This window comes from Oryctolagus cuniculus, chromosome 10 (genome assembly GCF_051225735.1).
Source record: "Oryctolagus cuniculus isolate XC-2025 breed Fujian yellow rabbit chromosome 10, ASM5122573v1, whole genome shotgun sequence".
Taxonomy (NCBI): domain Eukaryota; kingdom Metazoa; phylum Chordata; class Mammalia; order Lagomorpha; family Leporidae; genus Oryctolagus; species Oryctolagus cuniculus.
In genome coordinates, this window is record NC_142876.1 from 63,119,460 (window position 1) to 63,141,642 (window position 22,183).

The window sequence follows — 22,183 nt, forward strand, 5'->3', positions numbered from 1 at the left end:
TGGAAGACAAAGCTGATGGCTGGCTACCTGGATTTCTCTCTTCCTATGTGACCACATGGTCTTTTGTGAACAAAATAGTTCAACCCCAATTTGGCTTGTTTTATCCATCCTGTTTGAGATCCGTCTGTTGAAACGACATATATTAAATATACAAGCCAAAAATTTCTGGTTTTCTATGGAGCCTATACAATCAGCAATTTTGAGATTCTTAGTAATTGAAAAAACTTACAATTTGATTTCTAAGAGTATTAACATGTCAATCTATTTTCCTAAGGAAACACCCTAAGGAGCATGGTCTCCCAAAGTGACTGACTTCTTCGCCGGCCAATGCATGCAGTTACCTTTGTTCTCCATGCAGAGAAAAAACATGTTCCAGGCTGTGTTGCAGGCACAGGTCATGGCAGCACAGTCATTAAGACAGTAGTCAGGTATGGGTTTTATCTGTTTATTATCATTTAAAATATATTAAAATCTTAACACAGCAGAGCAGGTACTTTTGTTGCACATGACAGTTTACAAAAAGCAAAGCAAAACCAAACAAAATTCCACAGAAACAAAACATCAACCAATAATATATTAAAATTCCATTTCTGTAAGGATATAAAGGCATGTAATCAATAATGCACACCTCTGAGAGAAAATCTATCGTTTCTTCAGGGACTTACACTTGGAGACATTCTTGAAGCAGAATCAACTTTCTTAAACTGTACCATCTTAATGAAGCAAATGGATAGAGCTGGGTCTTTCTGTATCTATTGCCTTTCCCTCCCCCTCAAAAGTGATGACTGTCCACTCCCATGAGGGCATTGGTAGCTGTTACTATGTGTGACAAGACCGAGAAGTGTAAGCAAAGAGGTACTTGTCTTTGAAAATTGTGGGACTGATTCCACACGACTTAAATCTTGGATAGAATCACCTGTAACAAAAAAAATAAGGTTGGATAACAAATCAGAATTTTTCAAAGAATCAATACTGAGCTCCTACTTTAGAGATCTTCCCTCTCACAGATATGCACAGGCCCCAATGTAACACAGCTCCCTGCAATGCGAACTCCACAGCCAGTGGGAGAAACAGTTCTCCTGCAACCTCTTTGGAGTGGAGCCAGGGAGATTTCAGACCCACCGCCCAATGCCAGTGTGAAGGCAGGGTCCCTGGGTCCCGCTGCTGGTGGTGTGGGCTCAGCAAGAAATGAACGGCTTTTGGATGCCCTCTGCCTGTTCTCACCTCACCCCTGGCCACTCTCCCACTTCTTTTAGGCTCTCTTAGGTTTGGGAGCAAACCAGGAGATGGAAAATGGGAGAGTAAGGAGATTTAAGGAGTCCTGAACACATGTGCTTGTTATTGCTGTTATCTTTAAAGAGTCACACTTCCTGAGAAAAGTACACAGACACCTCCTGTGAAGTCTTTTGCCTTTAAAGCACCAGGCCTCCAACTCTCGGACCTGTGGCACCCAGATGGCCGATGTGGGGCACGCTCAGATGTGGTTCAGGTAAAAACATTCACACCTATTCCTGAAGATGACTTCTCTATTTGAAGACTTGAGAGCTGTACGCTTGCCAAATGGGGAATGGTCTTCTTTCATGGCAAGGGACAGAATCAGGTGTGAGTGGGGCTTCTCCGGTTTGCTTGCTGCAGCACATTAAAGTGGGGGTCCCACCCTTGCTGCAGCACATGGGGGGCAGGGGAAGTCCCGCCCCGAGGTGGTGACCTTCCTAAACCCACATTGTCCCCGAGTGAGTAACTAGTGCTAGGTCAGGCATCAAAGTCCTCTGCACACACAAACCACACTTTGGAAGGCCCTGCTGAAATGCAGATAGGACCCCAGAGACATCAACATCAAATTAAGAGGCACCAGACTTCCTGTTGACCGGGCCCATGCATGTTCAGTGAGCCGGCTACCCCCTGATCTGGCCTAGGGCAGGGTCTTCCTCGGTGAGGTCCTGGGAGTTTCTGAACATCAGGATGGAATTGTATATCTTCAGTGCTGGGCCCAGTTTGATCTTCATCACCTTGACGATGTCCGTCTGTGTCAGAAGCAGGAAGGCTTTGCCATCGATTTGCTGTAAATAAACACACACACACACACACACACACAATGTGAATACCCCATGCTGTTACATCCTGTTCCCCCTGGGGTGCCGAGCCTGCTGATGGCTGAGCCTCAAGGCTCTAGCCAACTGTCACTCAACATCCCCCCACAGGAATGGGAAGTTGAATCAGATTAAAAAGGTGCTCACTCTGGTAAGTACAAATTCAATAGACACAAACAGTTCCCAGGCTACATTTTGGTTGTGATGTTTTTAAAATCTTGACCTCAATTTGTATTGAGAGCTTTAAAAATGACAGCAAGCAAATCTCCAGGAATTTTTCCCAAGAGAATAATTGCAATGTGTATTCCCCAGTATTATTTATGACAAGCGGATACTGACAGCAGCCCAGGGTTCCAATAACAGCAGAAGTAAATAAATTATGATATAATCACAGGATGGGATACCACAGTCATCCAAATTCATGTCCCAGTGAAACATTTAATGATCTGGGAAATTTTTCATGAACTGTTAAGCAACAAAATAAGATACGATGATATACAGAGATGTCATATTTAATCTGTAAAATTAAATATGCATGGCCACATGAACACATCTACATATGTAAAATATTTGAAGTCTTCATACCAAATGATAAACTGAAGTTATCTTTGGATGGTAGAATAGTGGCTGATGTTTATTTTCTCCTTTTAACTTTCTTATATGAAAAAAATTCTGTAGTAACATTATAAGCAGAAATGTATACAGAACAAATGATTTCTTTATTAATTTTTAAAAAATATTTTAAGGGGCCAGCACTATGGTGTAGTAGATTAAGCCACTGCCTGCAGTGCCAGTATCTCATACGGGCACCAGTTCGAGCCCCACTGCTCCACATTCCATCTAGCTCCCTGCTTATGCGACTGGGAATGATGTAGAGAATGGCTGAAGTGCTTGACCCCTTACACCTCATGGGATACACAGAAGAAGCTCCTGGATCCTGGTTTTGGACTGGCCCAGCTCCGGCTATTGTGGCCATTTGCGGAATGAACCAGCAGATGGAATATCTCCCTCTGTCTCTCCTTCTCTCTCTCTCTCTGTAACTATGCCTTTCAAATAAATAAAAAATAATAAACCTTTTAAAAAAGAGAGAAAATATATTTTTACACTAGTTCAGAATGATTTCTGGATTCAGATGAATAAGTTTTGGTGTCTAATGTACAGCAAGGATAGTGATGGACGTGCTAATTAATTCGACTGTGGTAATCACTTCACTATATACACACACACATTAAACTATCATGTTGGATAATTTGAATATATTCTTTGAATATATTCAGTTTTTATTTGACAATTACATTTTTAAAGATTTATTTATTTATTTGAAAGGCAGAGTTATAGAGAGAGAGGGGGAGAGATAGAGAGAGAGAGAGATATCTTCTGTCTGCTAGTTCACTCCGCCCTCCCCCCCACCAAATGGCCACAGTGGCTGGGGTTGGGCTGAGTGGAAACTGGGAGCCAGGAGTTTCTTTCTGGGTCTCCCACGTGGTGTCAGGGGGCCAAATACTTGGGCCATCTTCAGCTGCTTTCCCAAGTGCATTACTGGGAGCTGGATCAGAAGTAGAGCAGCTGGGGCTTGAACTGGTGCCCACATGTGATGCTGGCGTTGCAGGCGGTGGCTTAACCTGCTGCGCCACAACATCAGTCCTGACAATTCTGTAGTTTTAAAGTCAAAAACATACTGCAGTCTGAACTGTGGCTTTCCCCAGTAATAGACGGCCCTGGCCACCATGCAGGCTGCTTGTCCAGCTTCTGTAGGCCTCAGTGACCCAGGTTTTGATTCATGGGACTTTTTGGGGTCCTTACACCAACGTGACTTATTTATACACAGCCTGGCTCAGAAGATTCCTGGATCCAGAATCTTGTTCATTTCCTGTTCCAGAACCATGAACGCAGGAATGAGATTTCCATGGTAACACCCTTCCTGAACCAGGGTTCTAAACCTTTGCAAGTTTAACAGTGAATGGGGGCTGGTGCTGTGGCATAGCAGGCAAAGCTGCTGCCTGCAGTGCCCACATCCCATGGTTCGAGTTCCAGCTGCTCCACTTCCCATCCAGATCTCTGCTATAGATTGGGAAAGCAACAGAAGATGGCTCAAGTCCTTGGGCTCCTGCACGCATTAGGAGACCCGGAAGAAGCTTCTGGCTTTTGGCTCTGGATCTGGATAGCTCCAGCCATTGTGGCCATCTGAGGAGTGTACCATCAGATAGAAGGTCTCTCTCTTTCTCTCTACCTCTGCCTCTCTGTAACTCTGTCTTTCAAATAAGTACATAAATAAATCTTTACAAATATTTAACATTGCTTGCACACACCCTTAGATGATCTCACTGATGGTGATGCTTACGAGGGCAGGAAACCCCTGGGTGGTGTATGGGAATTATAACATTTAAAACAGCTTTAGAAAGCTTCCTGTGTATTAAGGAAGACTCATCCCTCTGGAGAATGGCACACTTTACCAGGGCAGAGGAGAGAGAATGTCTCTACTTCCATACCCTGACCCTTCTCCACATGCCCAAAGGGGACTTTTTGTGTGGGGCTGGGCCACCACAGCCAAGCTGGCCACACCCAGGCAGAAGCAGGGGAACATTATATTTCCTTGGCAGCTGCCCAGACTGATAGCGCCTGGGCCTTGTGCTGTGCTCCCTGTGGGGCTCTCAGGGATCCAGGACTCAAAACCCCAAGAGCACTCGATCTGAACCCTGCCTGCTCTGAACTCTAGAGAGGGAGAGGCACATGCTGTTTCCTAGAATATCAAAAGGTCCATTCTCATGCAGAGTTCTAGAGTAGTGACTGGGGCTCTGGAATCAGGCAGCAATGTGCTGGATCCTGGCTGTCCTTTTCTCAGTATGCCTGACCTTCTAGAGCTCAGAGCTTAGGTCCCTTGGCCATGAACGGCCACCGTGGAGTTTGGTGATGATCGAAGCTCTATGCCTTTTATCTAAGCACATCTCAGCACAGCACCTAGCCCATGGCAAGTCCAGGTAAACATCAGGAGCATTACTATTTGCATTATAATTCTGTAGCAGGCCCAGCCCCTTCTGAGGCCCTTGTCATGGATACTAATTCCTGGACAAAATGCTAAGCAGTTCAGCATATTGTCAGGCAAGAAGCAGCAACCCCAAAGGAAGATTTTGTGGTTTGTCTGCATCCCCCATAGAGCAGGTACAGGGCAAGGATAGGCTTATGATCCTGCCCTCACTTGGGAGTACACCAATCCCCTCTGCTCCCCAGTGCAGTCCCAGGGAGGATCCCTCCCGCCCCCAGTCAGGCTTAATGCCGCCATGCAGAGGCTTCAGGACACCTGCAGGTATTAATTCATTACTGCTAGGGTTAGAATGTCACCAGAAAAACTGCTGTTGAAGTTTAATCTCCATTTTAAGATGTTTTAAAATGTGGATGCAGAAGATGAGGCCATAATGGCTCTATCCTCACGAATGCATTGACTCATCCACCAGTTAATGGTTAACAGGTTATCCTGTAGGTGGATTTGTTACCAAAGCCAGGGTGGTCCCATCTCTTGGAAGCACTCCTCTCATCCATGTGATGCCCTGTACCTCCTCAGATCCCTGCAGTCCCCACAAGCAAGAAGGAGCTCACCAAATGCCACCCTTTGACCCTGAACCTTGTAGCCTGTAGTACCATGAACAGAGTAAGCCTCTATTCTTTATAGTTGCCCAGGCTGCGGTATTCAGTCACAGGAACATAAGATGGAGGAAGACAAATCCTCTTGTTTATTTACTATTCCCCTGAATAGTGTGTTTGCAAAGCATGACATATGAGCTGGGTGCCACAGAGCTCTGTGACAGCACAGCTGGGTATAAGAGAACCCAAGATGGGGGCTGTCCTGCTGTCCCACCTGCATTGCTGGCTCTTTCCCCACTGGCCCTTCTCTTGCCTCCCCAAGCTGATCTACACATCTGTCAATGGATGCAGAGCACTGCTGGGGGCCTAGAAGTGCAGAGACACATATAATGTTCACAGTTCTCACCTCTTTCCTGAAGCACTTGGCTTGTTCTTCACAGCCCAGGAGAGACTGTACAAACTCAGCCACCTGCAGAGCAAGATAAAAGGCCTCATTTACAACAGGCACCTGCGGTAATACCAGGTCCAACATTTGAGGAAGACACACGCCACATCTCTCTCATGTTTGGGATTAAATAGCAACTATCAGTTCACATCAGCATTTTCCAACTCACAGCTCAGAAATGAAACCTACTCGTGTCTTTTCTGTCCCCTTGTCACTAGGCCTACCCAGGGTCATGGGGATGGTAGTGCCAATGATGGCCTCTATCTGCACAGGGCTCTGGCATTAGGGAAGCTTCTCTCATCGGACTTTCTGGTGCACCCTGTAAGGGGTTGGAGGAGGGGTGGTGGCCTTGTGCAGCATTTGCCGAGAGAACTGCCAAGGGGCAGCAAGCGGTCAGCTTCCTTGCAGCAGGCCCCAGGCAAGGTCCTCTCTGAGGTCCCAGCTCCTTCCTGGTGTCTAGCCAACCACAAGGACTCAGTAAATCTAACTGGAATGGGTCCCCCTACAGATGAGGATGGAGCTGAATGCTGGTGACCCCCATTCACACATAGTCGCTAAGTAGCAAGGTGGATCTGGAACTCAGGTTAAATCCAAACCTCAAGTTCTAGACAACCTCTTCAATTCGATCTCCCATTCTCACTTTTCCCCCACCTTCTTTAACTCCCATATCCCCCCAAATTCCTCTTAGTAAGAGAGTTCTCATAAAGACCTGGCTGTTGGCTCAGGAAGCCACTAGATGTTATAAGCAGGTACTTGTGTGAAGCTGACTGAGTCAATGTGATACAGTGCAGACTCCCAACAAACTGAAAAGGCAGCTGGGTTCTGGCTGCTTCCGGCCAGGTCAGGTGCAGTGGCAGCATGGGCTGGGAGGCACCAGGGCAGCATAGGTAATTGCAGTCTTAGGTGCTGCCTGCATTGTGTATACCTGCCCTCCTCCTCCCGCGGGTCCCACAGGAAGGTCCCTGGAGAGCTACACAGCCCAGGACCTGGAGTCAGCCTGTTCTGCTATCAAACATCTCTGCAAACACCTGCTCCCTCCAAACTCGGCCATGAGTAGCAGTACAGGAGTGGCCACCAGGTGCATGGATTCCTGGTTACAGAGCAGTTAGAGCCAGAGGAGCACCCTGACACCTGTATGCACCCTGGATTTGCCCCACGGTCTCACAGCTCTACAATATTCAGTCTGTGTGAAGGAGGCGAGTTCTCAGTATCTTCTTTCTAGAAGCCATCAGTGTGTTACGTCTGCTTGTTACTCATCTCTGGTGCTGCCATTACATTTTATCATCAGTTGTTTTATAGTCTTCCTTCCAGAGTGCAGGGTGATAAGGGTTTTTAAATGCCCTCCCATATCAGCCATCGTGCTGCCATGCAGTGACATCTCCAAGCCCTGGGAGCTCCTGGGACTCGTGTGGGTGCTCCCACTGTCCTCAGCTTCCACATTATGAGTGGGTTCAAAGCAGACGCTGGCAGTTCAGAGGCAGAGGAGGCCAAGTCTGCTTGCTGAGTTAAGGTGATTTTTCTGGGTGAACAGGATGCACAGAACACTTTTGATAGTTGCAGGTAGCTGGTGAGAGCTATGGAAGGTCTCCAGTCAAGCTGCAGAGATGGTACAACTAGGGTAGGTGACAGGGCGGGTGGCAGCAGCCCTGACGGTGGCTGAAGCGGGGCTTCCAGAGTGTCTCATGCCCGGGACAGTGACAAGTGGATGGCTTCGTCTTTCCCCAGGTTGCTCCTTTGGCTTTGTGGGAGGCCTTGTGCTAGGTGCTGGGAGGGTTGCACCTGTGAGCAGGTTGGGCCTGAAAGTTAGTGAGCTGACTGATTATTGCGGGGGGATAGACGGTGCCTGGTGCATTCGGGAAAGTTCATTCTTCACTACAAGACAAGGTCAAGTGCACCAGCATCCTTAAGAGAAGTATAAAGGCCTTGGGTGATAGGGACAACCTGTATGTCGGGGGGACTCAGGGAAGTCACCATGTAAGTGGTGGTCCCTGGGTGGATGGGTAGAGAAGGCAGGAGAACCTCAGGAGCAAGCCCAGAAGCATCTGTGAGGAGTGCAGCATGGCTGAAGCTGAGCAGCAGGAGGGAGTGGCAGGCAAGGCAGGGGCAGCTCTGGTTTCTCACTGGGGGTTGTACTGCCATCAGCAGGTGGCAGGGAGCGCTGGGTTCTCTGCCATGGCCACACAGTGGAATCCCCTGCAGAGCACTGAAACTGACTGGGGTGCAGGCCTCATGCCACTGAGGTTACAAATGAGTCCTGCTGGACAGGGTCCAAGTACTGGGCAGTTATTTTTAGAGCTCCCTAGCTGACGCTAATGTGCACTGAGGGCCGAGGACAGCGGCGCTCGAGAATGCTGGGGTGATGATCCAGCAGTGTCCAGGATCCGTGCTGGCGCCTCCAGTGGGCAGTATCATCTGGGAAGCATCGGGGCAGGCGGAGGCGCCGAGGGCCTGGATGCTCTGCATGGGCTGAGCAAACAACCCAGGCAGCAGGCGCTGCTCAGGTGAAATCCTGAGGTTCTGGGGACGGACTGGGTGTGGGAATGAAAGGGATGGAAGCTGAGTCTGGGCCGCAGGCCCGCGAGCGCAGCTTCTCCACCTCAGTGCTCCTGAAACTGGGCCAGCCAATGCTGTGCAGTGGGGGCTGTCCTGTGCATTGTGGTGTGTTTAACAGTGTCCCTGGCTTCCGCTCACTAGGTGCGTGTAGGCTGCAGTAATGTGACCCTCCTAGCCGTGATATCCAAACATGTGTCCAGATGTTTCCGAATGTTCCCAGGGGGAAAACCGCCTTCTACAGGAAGATAAACTGTCACAGGAGGAAAAAAAACAGTGATAGAAATAGGTGCCCAGAAATTAGCTAAAGACCCATGCTTGGTTCCTCCATCAGCAGCTGCTGTGGGGAAGCTCGCTAGTGTGAGGTGAGGCCCACTGATGGAGAGAAGTGGTTGGTCAGAGACACGGTATTTGAAATACTTGTCCAAAGGGCTTCTGCTAGCAAGGAAAGTGTGGCAAGTTGCTCTGATGGTTTGCATATGTTAAACTGTCCTTTTCTGGGCAAACACACGAAAAAAGGCCCACATCCTCCTGCCTTCGTTTTGTTAGCCAGGAAATCACTGTCCATGTCAGAGGTAAATTGGATTTTTTTAATGGGAATAAACAATGTGTTGAATCACAGTGTCAACAGCACGGAGCAAGTGCTGCCGAGAAGGTGGCCTTGTTCAACATCAGCCCGGCGCCTGTGCCTCCCGCCCGCCTCACCAGCCCGCTGCGATCTGCAGACGGTGGGGCAGCTCTGGCTCCTCTGCTTTGCCACTCATGTCAAATCCTCTGCCTCTCGGGAAAGCGATTCCCATCCTATTCTTTGTTTTCCAAAGAACAAGTTTCATGAACTCTAATGAGACAGTATTCTAATAACTGAAAAATATCCAAAGACCTGGATTCAGGATTATTAGCTGGTGTTCAACTGCCCCTAAGAATAATTTCTAAGTTTTAGTAGAAAGCCAGTACTGCTATTAATTTTCCACATGTACAGTGGTGAGTTTTAATACACCATAGACCCACATCACAACGTTTCCCCTTCATTCCCCCTTAAAAGACTTTTCCATTCCCTCTCAAGTTCATGGTAAACTATGGACAGCTATTCAGATGGGAGCGAGCTCTGTGAGAGAGGAAATGACCACTCATTTGTCCTCCACCCAACAAATAGCAGGTTCTGGGATGAATCTGCTTTTGCAAGGTAACAACTGAGTGTCCTGTTAGAGCCCAGTGGGAAGTCCGGGCCTTGGTCTTGGCTCACAGCAACCCCAGTCCCTACCCCCACCTCTGTGGTGGGGGCTGGTGCTGCTGCCATTTCCTGCACTCTCTGGAGGGAGCGCCTGTGACTAAAGCCCTGTTTTGTTCTGGAAGGACACTGAGCAAGCTGGATCCAGGTATGCAACATCAGTAGTCAGGGACAACTAAGAAGGGAGACCCTGCCCAGGCTTTCTACAGAGGAGCCCGTCACTTTGCCCAATCCCGTCCCCCATGACCTACTTTCCCTAGCTTCCACCCTGGAGCTCAGCAGGCCTTGTGTTCTTCTGCGGGGCTGCTGCTCTTAAATCTTCCTGTGTGGTGGTGTCCTCTCTCTTGCTGAGCCTGGGGATGTGTGCCTGACCGGCCGGGCTAACGGTCCACTGGGGACAGTGCTTCCAGCCTGGCTCTCGTGTTGGAGCCACAGAGCTAATTTGCTTGCTTTTTTTTTTTTTTTAAGGGCTCAATGGTACAAGGCAGTTATGCTTAGTTAGCAGTACTCTGAATTTTTCAAAAGACTCCCTCCTGTGTAAAGACTTTTAAAGTGACTGCCATCTTTTACAGTTATGGATCGTTTAGGGCACTTTTGATTGAGGCTCAGGCAATTTACATGGGGTGCTTCAGACAATGTTTGTGAAAACAGGAAATAAAAGCATCTCCATGTGCATCCAGCATGACTGAGTCATCGCTGTGGTGGTAAATGTGCACTTGACAGGTGGTACCCTGCACATGTGTGCTTGGACACACACCTGCAGGAAGAGACTTACCCATTCACTCACTCACTCTCACTCAACACTTGTAAAACACTTACTCTGCACAGGATGCTTGCCTATGAAGATGTAAATGTTATAAGATATTTTATTTCCTATTCTCCAAAGCCTGGACTCCCATACAGGGTATTTTATTCATGACCCAGAATAAGAAACATGAGGGGTCTTCAGAGAGTTCAGGGAAAATGCATATTATAAAAAAAAAACTATGCATGGATTTCAAAAATTTTTGCATGAAAAAAATCCTTATCTTTCAAGTCCATTTTTCACAAACTTTTGGAAGTACCCTCGCACACACAAGGATGGTAACTTAGTGTGTGCACCCCTCTCCACAGCTAACCAAAGCTTCACAAAACAGTAACAGTTATGACCCAGCACCTACTCTCATCTTTCTCGCCTTTCATTTTGTAAGTATGAAACTGGCTTCACAACTCAGGCATGCTTTGAAAATTATCACTTGGGGAGAAACAGCCCCAGGAGCAAAGGAGTTCAAAGCCCGCTCTGGGCTCTAGGGCAGGTTACAAAGGCCCTGCGCTGGCCTCTCTTCACAGGTAGCAGGCGCAGAGCGGAGTCTTCCTCCCAAGCCAGGACTGGGGACAAAGAGATGTGCTTTTACTCCATCTCTGCCACCACCACTCTTCATTAAGTCTCGCTGAGAGGCTTAGCACTCATGCCTGAGCTCATTTCAACACTCCCTGTCCCTGATACCCAGGTCCCCTCCAAATGCCAGGCACCCATCAGGCACAAGGCACCCCCAGAGCCCCTGCTCAGCCCCGATTCACCTTTTCAAACCCTCACTCCTCCCAGGCAGCCACAGTGGTCTCACGCTGCTATCGGTTGGTGTTCACTGGATGCTCCCTACATGGATGCCCTCCTCGGAGCTGCCTTCCCATCAATCAAGGCCACAGCACAAGAGTCACAAAGTCCCCATTTCCAGCCCATCATTCCCCCAGACCTGTTTGGTGAGGGAAACATGGGTAGTGGGACAGGATACAGAAGGAAATTTAGAACAAGCTCCTCATCCTTCAGGGCATCCAATGATGGGCTCTGGAGCCTCAGATATGTTCAGCATTGGGGAATAATGAACTTGGTCTCTGGGATGCTTTCCAGATGGAAGTCATGGTTACAGAAGCTTCAGGAGGCATCGCCAGCAGGAGTGCAAGGCACTTGGCGTCTCCAATAGCCATTCTGAAAAAAAAGTCTATCAGTGCTCTCGGGCCTCTTCCAGCTGTAAAAATGCTGAGATTCGTGTGAACGTGCCCCAGAGAGCTTAGGAAGTGGGACCTCAGCTTCCCACCAGTCCTGGAAAGCATCCAGTTTCCTTCCCTTGGGCCTTCCTCCTGAGGCCCTTGGTGTCCCAGTGAGACGTGATTTGAACCAGCAACTCCCTTTAATCACCATCAGCCTCTCGCTCCTGCTTTTCTTCAAGGACGACTCAGAACTCATCAGACAGGAGCCAGCTGCTCCTCCTCTGTTCTTTTTAGTGATGGGACTGGAGAAAGTAATGAGTGTGCTGGCCGCGAACACGTGCATGCACTGGACAAAGCTTTCTGAAGCTTCTGGAGCCCACGCCCTCAGGACTGTCCCCTTCAGTGGCATCTGTCCCTTGTTCCTGCCCACTGACCATCTACACTCTCACCACATCCTCCATAATAAATTCTGCAGGTTGGCCTCTGCCCCCATGCTGGGTCCCTACCCCAGAGTTTCAGACCCAGGGCCGCACGGTTTCCCATTCTTTCAGATAACTCCCACTCATTCTCATGCTCATCACACAGCAGACCATGTAGCTCATTTCACCCTTCCGTCTTCTCCACCTGTGCTGCTGCTGCTGACCTTAAAATGTCTGCTGGATGCAGGTTCTTCTCACAGCAGTGTCCAGTCCTGGCCCTGATGCTTCCAGGCCAGGTGCATATTGGTGATTTCCTGGGCATCTCCCTCCTTGGCTTCTTTTCATTGCTCTTTGCTGTTCTCACGTCCCTGTAAAGCCCCCTTCACCAACCTACCTGCACAAGAACCCTCTGTGGCTCCTGCTGCCCATCCAGCACCAAGCCCACTCTCTGCCCAGCCTTGAGGCCTTTCACACCTGGTCTGTCTTCCTTGTCCCAGATCTGCCGTGTGCATGATGGGGAAGCAATGAACGTAGGGGCTGGCTCGTATAGTCTTAAGCAAGTCATTTAGTCTCTGAGCATCTCAATTTCCCTATCTGCACAATGGGCGTAACAGGAGTATCTGTCTTACCTTCACTCTATTAGCTCAGTCGGTCAGCATCACTAATGTTAGCAAAGGACCCAGGGCTTTGCCGTCCAGGGCATGGTTCCAGCCATATCCATGCAGCCTCCCGTTTCCCTTTCAACTGCAATGTCTCCCCTTCTGCTCTCTGCTTAGACATGTGCCACTTCTGCTTCCAAATTCAGCTCATGATCAATTCCCTTGTTATTCAACACTTACTCAACAAACATTCGCTGGGCATTTAATAAAGCCAGGAATAGTGACAGGTTCCCAAGAGACTACACCAAGTGAATGAAATGAGGTCTCTCCTCTGGGCAGGAGTCAGGTGAGAGAGGTACAGGGAGAGAGGTGACCCTTGGCTCTGCTGGAGGTGGTGGTGAGCACTGAGCTGTGGGCTGGTGGTGGCAGTGGAAGTGGGCGGTGGTGGCATGGTGGGCGGTGGCTGGTGGTGGCATGGAGGTGGGCAAGAGTGGAGGATCAGAGTGGAAAGGTAGTTGTAGACAGAGTGTGTGGTGAGAATGTTACTGGAAGCCAGGGCCTGTTTTAAGTCAGGCAGCTCCCTTCCATATTCTCCCACTGTCAGGACTCAATTGCTCGGTAATCACTGGGCTGTAGAGGCCCTGAAGCTCTCTCTTCCAGCCCACTGCAAGGTGAGGTGAGAGCAGAGCTGGGGTTGGAATCTGGGCAGCTGTTTCCATGCTATCACTCTGCGGGACAGTGAGGAGCAGTAAGAGAAGAGGAGCCTCCACCACTCTCACTTCCAAGCAGGCAGAACTTCAGACAAGTGGCTGGGAAGTCAAGAATGAAGGACTCGCCACTTAGTTCTCAACTGCATTCCCTGTTCCATGCAGTGCCACTTCAAGGGCGAAACCACCATGATCTGATTACAGACATAGCAGATTTTAAGTCAGTGGACTTGGTCCTGCATCTGCTGCTTACTTTGTAAACTTGAACAAATCCATAAGCCAGGAGCAGACTCAAAATACACTTTCAGGAGCAGGTTCATATGTCGGTCACCTCTCCAGACACCCAGCCAGCGTCTGGCGAGTTCAGCCTACTCTGTTCCAGGACCATCTGGGCCCATCAAGGAAGGGGAAGGGAGAGCAAGGCATGCTGGGAAAACAGTGTCAGGCCCGTTCTGCTCCACAGTGGGGGCATGTAGGACACAGGGAACCTCAGGCCCATTGTGAGAGGGGTATGGGAAGGAGGCGGGGACACGCTGGCTCCAGGCTCCAAGGTCTGTATGGCTGCCAGCCCTGCCTGCTCCCTGGCCCACGAATGGCAACCAAGTCTTAAACCAGGCCTAAGTGAAGGTGACTGCAGTTAAGTGCTCGGTGAACATTCTGGGCCTAATTTAACTTCAGCTCCAGCTGTCATCTTGTCCTCAGAGTGACACAGAATTTTCCTTGATTGAAAAAACAATGTTATCTAATACCTAACTAGTGAAAACAATATCTTTTTTAAAAAATGCAATATATTCGTTAAAAGGAAATTGCTTTAAGCATGAAGAATCTCTACAGCATTCTAGTAAGCAATGGGGCTTCACGGATCCTTATTAGAAACCAATACTGCAAGGCACATTTACATTAAAACCTGAACCAATGCCCTCTGTACATCGCTGTGAGCAAACACATGTTTAACATCAGCCCGAGGCTGACCTTGGCTCTGCGGGCAGCAGGGGCCTGCTCTGATGACACCACATCTGGGGTGGGCGCTCGTTTCCTGAGAGGACGCTGCTGAGGTGCTGGCCCAAGATGCTACTACACGTGTCCTGTGGAACTGGAGGCTTAGGGCTCTCTGCTTCCATTCTCCTGAGCAGGTGGTGCTGGGGTACAGGTGGTGCTGCAGGAGAGGAGGTCCTGGACCAAGTGGGCATGCCCTACGGGCTTTCTTCACGTCTACAGAGTCATGGCATACTTCTCCCTCCAGCTGAGACTGTAAATATGACACAGTGGATGCTACCCCTAAGAAACAAGGGTATTCTCCCAGGCCTGCCTACAGAACCTCAGCAGCAGCACGTCCCATCCCAGGGCCCCGGGGCGGCTCTGCTCACCTCGTCCACCGTCCAGCGGGCCACTTGGCTGGCCTGGATGTCCGCCACGCCTGGAAGCAGCTTGCAGTGCTGCTCCCTGCCCAGGGGAAGGTCCCGGAAAGGGTGGGCCGACATGGAAGACATGAAGACCGACTGGTGGAGTGCCTGCTGTGTCTGCTCGGCTGAGTACTCTGCAAAAGAGGAGTGGAGTGAGCACGGGCTCTGTGAATCAGCTGGCAGCCAGGCCAGCCTCGTGACAGAGGCCCCTGGGTCAGCGTAGGTGAGGTGCAGGCAGAGTCACAGCCCCATCCTCTGCTCCTGCAGGGCTATAGCCAGAGGGGTCCCAGAGCACAGCCTACATCACTGATCTATTTTAAAACATGCTCATGAAAAACCGATAGCAGCTAAGGCCCACAAGACTGGGGCTGTTCGCTAAGCCAGTTCAAATATTCTCCCTGAGATACTGTCTGATGGGCAGTGAGGACTGGCTTGTCACTGCCCCTGGCTTCTCTCTCCTTCAATCAGGAGTCAGAGGAATCAAAGACCACGCAGAATGTGAAATTAAGCAGCCTGACACACTGAGCCATCTGGGCTGTGCGTGCACACAAAGAACCATGTCTTCCTGGAAGCTGCTGCATACATCTCTAAAGAGAGAACAGGCCAGGTCCACAGCTGGCTTTGTAAACCCCCTGAGTGATACGGACCAGGAAGTGCAGCTCAGGGGCCCCAAGGGAGACATCAGCTGCTGCTCTGGATCCCCATCAAGACAGGCTGCCCTCACCTGGCTGGCGTGAACTCGTGTGGCAGCCAGGGACATCTGGAAAGCAGTCATGGCTGAGGCAAGCCTTCCCTGGCACAGGCAGCCTTACGTGGGGCGCCCTCTTTTCTCTGCAAAGCTCTGGATGTTCCGTGGTTCTCAGGCACAAAGGACAACGGCAGCTTGCTGGCCCAAGACCGGCTGCTCTTACTAAGGGGTAGGACTTCGCTGGGGTCAGGATGCATTTCAAACTCACACTATCAACGGCCTCTGCACTGACTTTCCACCTTCCAAAGTGACTTAGCTCTTAGGTTACTTCCCGACACTTAAGATGCAGAATGGATCTCAACTCCCTAATTACGTTGCTTTGAATTTACAAATGGAGGGTAAGAACCAACAACATTACAGAGACTGCAGAGAAAACAAATGGTTTTATAATGACATCTTTTAAGATAATTTCAACACACATTAGCAAAAATAAAACTGCTGGTATTTAAAGAGACTTTGAAAAGAAAGATCACAAAAGGAAATGCTTCCAGCCCTCTGGAAATCAACCTTTCCTAATGCAAACGCGAGACTGAGTGAGCAGCAGACACATAATGCAAAGTCTTAGGGTGGTTTGTGTTTTGCGAGCCGAGTCTGAAAAGTTATTATTCAAACGTTGCCACCTGAAATTAATTGCAGTTTTTAGTGGATGAGGCAGACGTAGTCCCTTAGCCACACACCAGACAGCAAGTCTCTGAACAGTGAGTGAGCCTGTCCATCATCGGACTTCTCTGCACAATGCCAATGTCACAGATAGGAACAGACATCCTCATATTTACCAATGCTTGCTGCCTATGCAGATAAAGACAGCAAAATTGCCAGCTTCTCACCAATCCTTATGCTCCAGTTACACCCGGCAGAAGATTCATCTCTAACTGCCGACTGTCCAACGCTGACCTTTTTAGTATGTAAATAGGTTATCTCTCCCTGTAGTTCAGCCAACAGTATGTAAAGCTGCGGCTTCTCAAAGGAGAGTTCACATCAAAAATCAGTGTGCCGACAAATGTGAATTTTCTTCCATGGAGTTGTCAGGTTGGACGAGGAGCACATAGGAAACAAAGCCCAGGAAACCCAGGGCTGGCTGGCAGCTGCACCTGCCAAGAGACCTCAGAGGGCTCTCCTGGGAAGCCAAGAGTTAAAGCCATGCACACTCAGGGATTAAGACAGGGGTCAAAGCCCAGCTTGATTCTGGAAAAGAACTGCTGCATCCGTCAACTAGTTGTTTTTGCTGGAATAGCATGGACTTGAAAAAAATACATACATGTTTATGTGTATGTATCTCAAACCCAGGCCTTGGGTAAATCAGTCATGCATAGCTTCCAAAATATAGGCACAGAACTCTAGAAAGACACAAGATTTTATTTTGGAAGTGCAAGGATGTCGAGTGTTGGAGATCAGAGTCCTGTGATTTACAAATAAAGGCTGACCATTTAAAATGCAACAACAGCAACAAGGCACCTGTGTGCTCCCAAGCAAGAACATTTTCCACACCATAATCTTGGAGAATTGTCTGATCTGAGTATGTAGCAAAGCTCTTAGGAACAGACCTAATGTGTGACCGGCAGATCCCCAGCAGTATGGGGTTTCTTGATCCACTGCTTGCCATTGCCAAGGCTGGTCATGGGTCCTGGAAGATGGCCGAGGGTGACTAGTTAGTTCAAAACCTTCAGGATGGTCTTTTGGTTACAACTAGAGGTAGGGAGCTCTAGCTTCATGCTACACACTTGAACTCAGGCAGATTTGATATCATTTTTTGTGAAGGGATGTGTAATCTAGATTTTGTGAAGGCTGGACCACCCCTGAGAGCTGTGGGTAAGAGCCACAGGTGGTGGAAGCAGACTTGTGGCCACTTGGTGGGCTGTGGATCCCCGACCTGGGGTCAGGAGTCCTCACTAGTCTAAGGGCCCTATTTGTCTGCAAACCCAAGTTCTGCCTCATCCGTTACATGCTGCACACAGGTGACTTTTGTAAAAAAAAAATTATTTTGAAATAGTTACAGAGACAGAGGAACACACAACCCCATACACAGTGAGCTTCCATCCACTGACTCACTCCCCAGATGACCTAACAGCCAGCAGAGGACCAGGCTGAAGCCAGGAGCCAGGAGCTTCATCTGGGTATCCCACGTGGGTGGCAGGGCCCTGGCACTTGGGCCATCTTCTGCTGCCATTCACAGGGAGCTGGATTAGAAGGTGGGAAGCTAGGACACCAACCCTCACCTCTAAGGGATGCTGGCATCACAAGTGGAAGTGTTACCTGCTGTGCCACACCAGCCTCATGGGTGACATTTTTACCACACCAATTTTATATCATGGAAAGTTGAGTTTGTTGCTACTCAAAAAGATATGTTAGGTGAGGGAGCAGGTCTGTGAGCAGGAAGCTGGGCACAGCCAGTTTGTCATCTCTATGACAGGAATAGAGTTATCAGTGAGGCAGACAGAGATGTTCATGGTATGACGGCCTCACTCACTGGGACCTACTGTTCTGAACTCCCTCTGCAAGCTCCTTGAGGCCAGGACTGACATTTTATAAAGGGAAGTTGCCCTGAATGAATGTAATGTAACACAAGACCAATTCTCCCAACAGTAACAAGACTGTTTCTTGTCTTGCCGTTTTTACCCTTTAAGGTTGTGGGACAGCCAGTTCTAGCAGAATGAGTTCTGGGTGGCAGCCACAGAGCTGCTGTGGCGGAGAAGGGGGCAGGGCTGGGTTGACTCCAGAGAGCCTGGTTCTGAAGCTGATCTGCTCACGTCATGGCCCAAGGTTTCTCAAGTCTGAAATGGGGTGTAATGATTATATGAACCCTCACTGTTATCATAGAACAGCTCCTGGTTACATAAATAACAACAATTAGAACCCTGTTGTAAGATGCAAAGGTGTCTTTAAGTTGGAACAGCAGCAAATACGAGGACATACAGAATTTCCAAAGCCAGTGTGGCTCGCTGTGACTAAACCCTGGGAACACTGGCATCCAGATTGAGACTCTAGACCTTGCGGGTCAGGCCCAGGTTTCACACCCATGTGGTCCTGTAGTGACAGCACAGTGCTCAGCAGAACCCTTTGCGTAAGTCCCAGGGAAAGTCTCAGCTCCACAGGGGGGACTCGTGCTCTGCAGGCAATCTGGGGCCCATGTGTGGCAACTGCCTCACAGGGCCAAAATGCACTCGGTCTGCAAGCTTGGAGAGTACATGGCTCGTGAGAGACTTTTAAAGTTTGTGGTGATTTGCATGATTTTAAATGTTGTGCATAAAATTAGACTTTTGAAAATATCTACTTAAAATCTGCATAAAATTTCCAAAGTTGTGAACACACTGATTTCCACATTTTACCAGATCCATCACAGTTCCTGTCCTAGCAGATACTCACTGAGTCACTGTTAATAAACTAAATGACCTAAGCTGGTGTGTGCAGTATCCTCAGAAGCCATCCTCATCAGATCCAGAGGATCAGATCATTCCGCCTTGGAGTATGCTGGGTAAGCAGGGACTTCCGGATTGGAAAAGCACATTGCCCATGCAGAGGGCAGGAGGGGTCACTGGCATGTACCATGGCCGGCATCCTGGCCCCGCTCCCATCTGACACAGCCCAGGGCCAGGGGAGGCTCCCAGGTTACACTGTGGTGTCTCTGACCTAGCTCCCTGAAAAGTCAGCCAGGGAAATTCAGCCAGCAACAGCAGCGCGCCGACTGGAGGTTTGAACATATTAATTAATCAAAATGTCCTTTTGTACCAGAAAATGGAACGCGTATCTAATCCTGGCTTTGCCTCTAACACCCATATGTGAGTGACAATAAGTACATCTCAGACGCCTCCCCTTTTCAGAAAACAGTACGCAGCACTTGTCACCTTAGTGGTTTAACCATGTGTGCAACTGTTTGCCTGTAAGATTTTCTTGCTACCACTTCTCTTGCAGCCTGTAAGAACATATACAATGAAGTGCTTAATGACTCGTTCAAGGTGTGGTGAGGTTTGGAATGCTCTGAACTTCCCAAGGCCACGGTCATCCAGCTCTGTGTTGCTCCTCAGGATGCAGCGCTGGAGGACTTGCCCTGGGAGTCCCATCAGGACCTCCCATGCAGAGCAGTCGATAGCAAGTGGGGACCCGGCCGACTCCCTCAGGAGTCCTCATTGCAAGTCAGAAACAGCCAGCTGGAGGCGGGCCCATCTTAAGAGCCCAGGGAGCCGGGCAGCCCGGCCAGCGGTGAGTGGCCACCCTTCCAGGCTTGTGATGTGCTGAGCAGTGCTGGCTGCTTCCCAGTTGCATAGATTGTTTTTTTTTTTTTTTTTTTTTTTTTTTTTTTTTTTAATTACGTACTTAGAAACGAAAGGATTTTAATTTGTCTGAAAATAACATGAAAGTAGGTCCCTGGTTTCTTCTCTGTCCCTCTCACTCGTCCTTCCCACTCCTGCTCAACCCCCACAAAAGAAAAAAAAAACCTTTATGGAAATGTTCTTTAAAAAATCTGTCTGTTTCTTCACAAAAGCCTCACACAACAAAGCTGAAGCAAGTGAGTCATAAATGGTAAACTGGAGTCTGCATGACGGCCCTGGAGTTATTTTTAATCCCACTAAAAACGGAGACCCATTTCACACGTAACCTTCTCTTCAATGAAAGGGGTAGCGATGCTACCGCGTTCCCTGCTCCAAAGAGGAGGACATAAAGAAGGGAAATCGCAGTTGGTCCCCAAATCTAGTCACGGGATTGTTCTCGCCCACTGTGTAATGGGGAGGACTGCCGACTGATTCCATCAGCTCAGCCATCACTCACTGCGGAGCCGCTCTGTCCCAGGCACTGTGCTCCCCTAGTGACTTCTGCTGGAGAAGCCAGGAAACGTGCAGAAATGGCTTCTCACTTGGAAATGCTGTTTTCTTCCTGGGTCACCTATTTTCAGGGTCTGTGAACCCAGTTTGCCTGGAGCCTCATTCTTGGGCTACATCAACATCTCTTCATGCTTCTGAGTCTGCTCCATCCCTCTTTTTTTTTTTTTTTTTTTAAAGATTTATTTATTTATTTGAAAGAGAGTTACAGAGAGGCAGAGGCAGAGAGACAGAGACAGAGAGGTCTTCCATCAGCTGCTTCACTCCCCAGATGGCCGAAACGGCCGGAGCTGTACCAATCCAAAGCCAGGAGCCAGGAGCTTCTTCCGGGTCTCCCACAAGGGTGCAGGGGCCCAAGGACTCGGGCCATCTTTTTTTTTTTTTTTTTTTTTTTTTTTTGACAGGCAGAGTGGACAGTGAGAGAGAGAGACAGAGAGAAAGGTCTTCCTTTGCCGTTGGTTCACCCTCCAATGGCCGCCGCGGTTGGCGCACTGCGGCCGGCGCACCGCGCTGATCCGATGGCAGGAGCCAGGAGCCAGGTGCTTTTCCTGGTCTCCCATAGGGTGCAGGGCCCAAGCACCTGGGCCATCCTCCACTGCACTCCCTGGCCACAGCAGAGGGCTGGCCTGGAAGAGGGGCAACCGGGACAGAATCCGGCGCCCCTACCGGGACTAGAACCCGGTGTGCCGGCGCCGCTAGGCGGAGGATTAGCCTAGTGAGCCGCGGCGCCGGCTCGGGCCATCTTCTACTGCTTTCCCGGGCCATAGTAGAGAGCGGGATGGGAAGTGGAGCAGCTGGGACTCAAATCAGCACCCATATGGGATGCCAGCACACAGGAAGCGGCTTACCCACTGTGCCACAGCCCTGGCCCCTCCACCCCTCTTCATGTCCATTTCTTTATCTCCTCTGTTCTTCCATATACAAGAGAAAACCAAAACAAAAGAAGTCCAGCCGGCGCCACGGCTCAATAGGCTAATCCTCTGCCTACAGAGGTTCTAGTCCCGGTCTGGGCGCTGGATTCTGTCCCGGTTGCCCCTCTTCCAGGCCAGCTCTCTGCTGTGGCCAGGGAGTGCAGTGGAGGATGGCCCAAGTGCTTGGGCTCTGCACCCGCATGGGAGACCAGAGAAGCACCTGGCTCCTGCCGGATCAGCGCAGTGCACCGGCTGCAGCGTGCCGGCCATGGTAGGCATTGGAGGGTGAACCAACGGCAAAGGAAGACCTTTCTCTCTGTCTCTCTCTCTCACTATCCACTCTGCCTGTCAAAAAAAAAAAAAAAAAAAAAAAAAAAGTCCAATCTTGAGTGACAAGACAACTGTCTCTGCCTGTGCGGGCACAGAAGCCCTCTGCACATGCTGTTGGTGACATGCCACAGCACACCACTGAGCACCATGTGCTGTGGTTTGTCCACCACACTATGTCCTGTTTCTTCAAGCCTTTAATATTTAGAATGGGTCCACTGGTGTCTCCAGAGTGCGTGATAGCCACAGCTGTTAGTGTTCCCTCATTACAAGCTGTCTCTTCCAGACTGGTTTTATACAAAAGTGAGAGATTAAGTCAGAGATGGTTCCAGGACTGCCCAGAGGACTATCAAGAGAATTGGAAGTTGAATAAAGAACTTTGGATATTCTATATC

The 22,183-nt window shown here is 49.4% G+C and overlaps 1 protein-coding gene across 1 annotated transcript in view; it reads right to left on the reverse strand.

Moving 5' to 3' along the window:
- Positions 1-412: 412 nt before the first annotated feature.
- L3MBTL4 (L3MBTL histone methyl-lysine binding protein 4) overlaps positions 413-22,183 on the reverse strand; it is a 554,392-nt gene continuing 532,621 nt past the window's right edge. The window contains exons 17-19 of the mRNA XM_089304912.1: positions 14,953-15,122; positions 6,076-6,138; positions 413-2,060 (exon numbers count right to left, since the gene is read on the reverse strand). Of these exons, the coding sequence (XP_089161038.1) occupies positions 1,896-2,060; positions 6,076-6,138; positions 14,953-15,122 (398 nt within the window). The 3' untranslated portion in view covers positions 413-1,895. The remainder of the gene's footprint in view (positions 2,061-6,075; positions 6,139-14,952; positions 15,123-22,183) is intronic.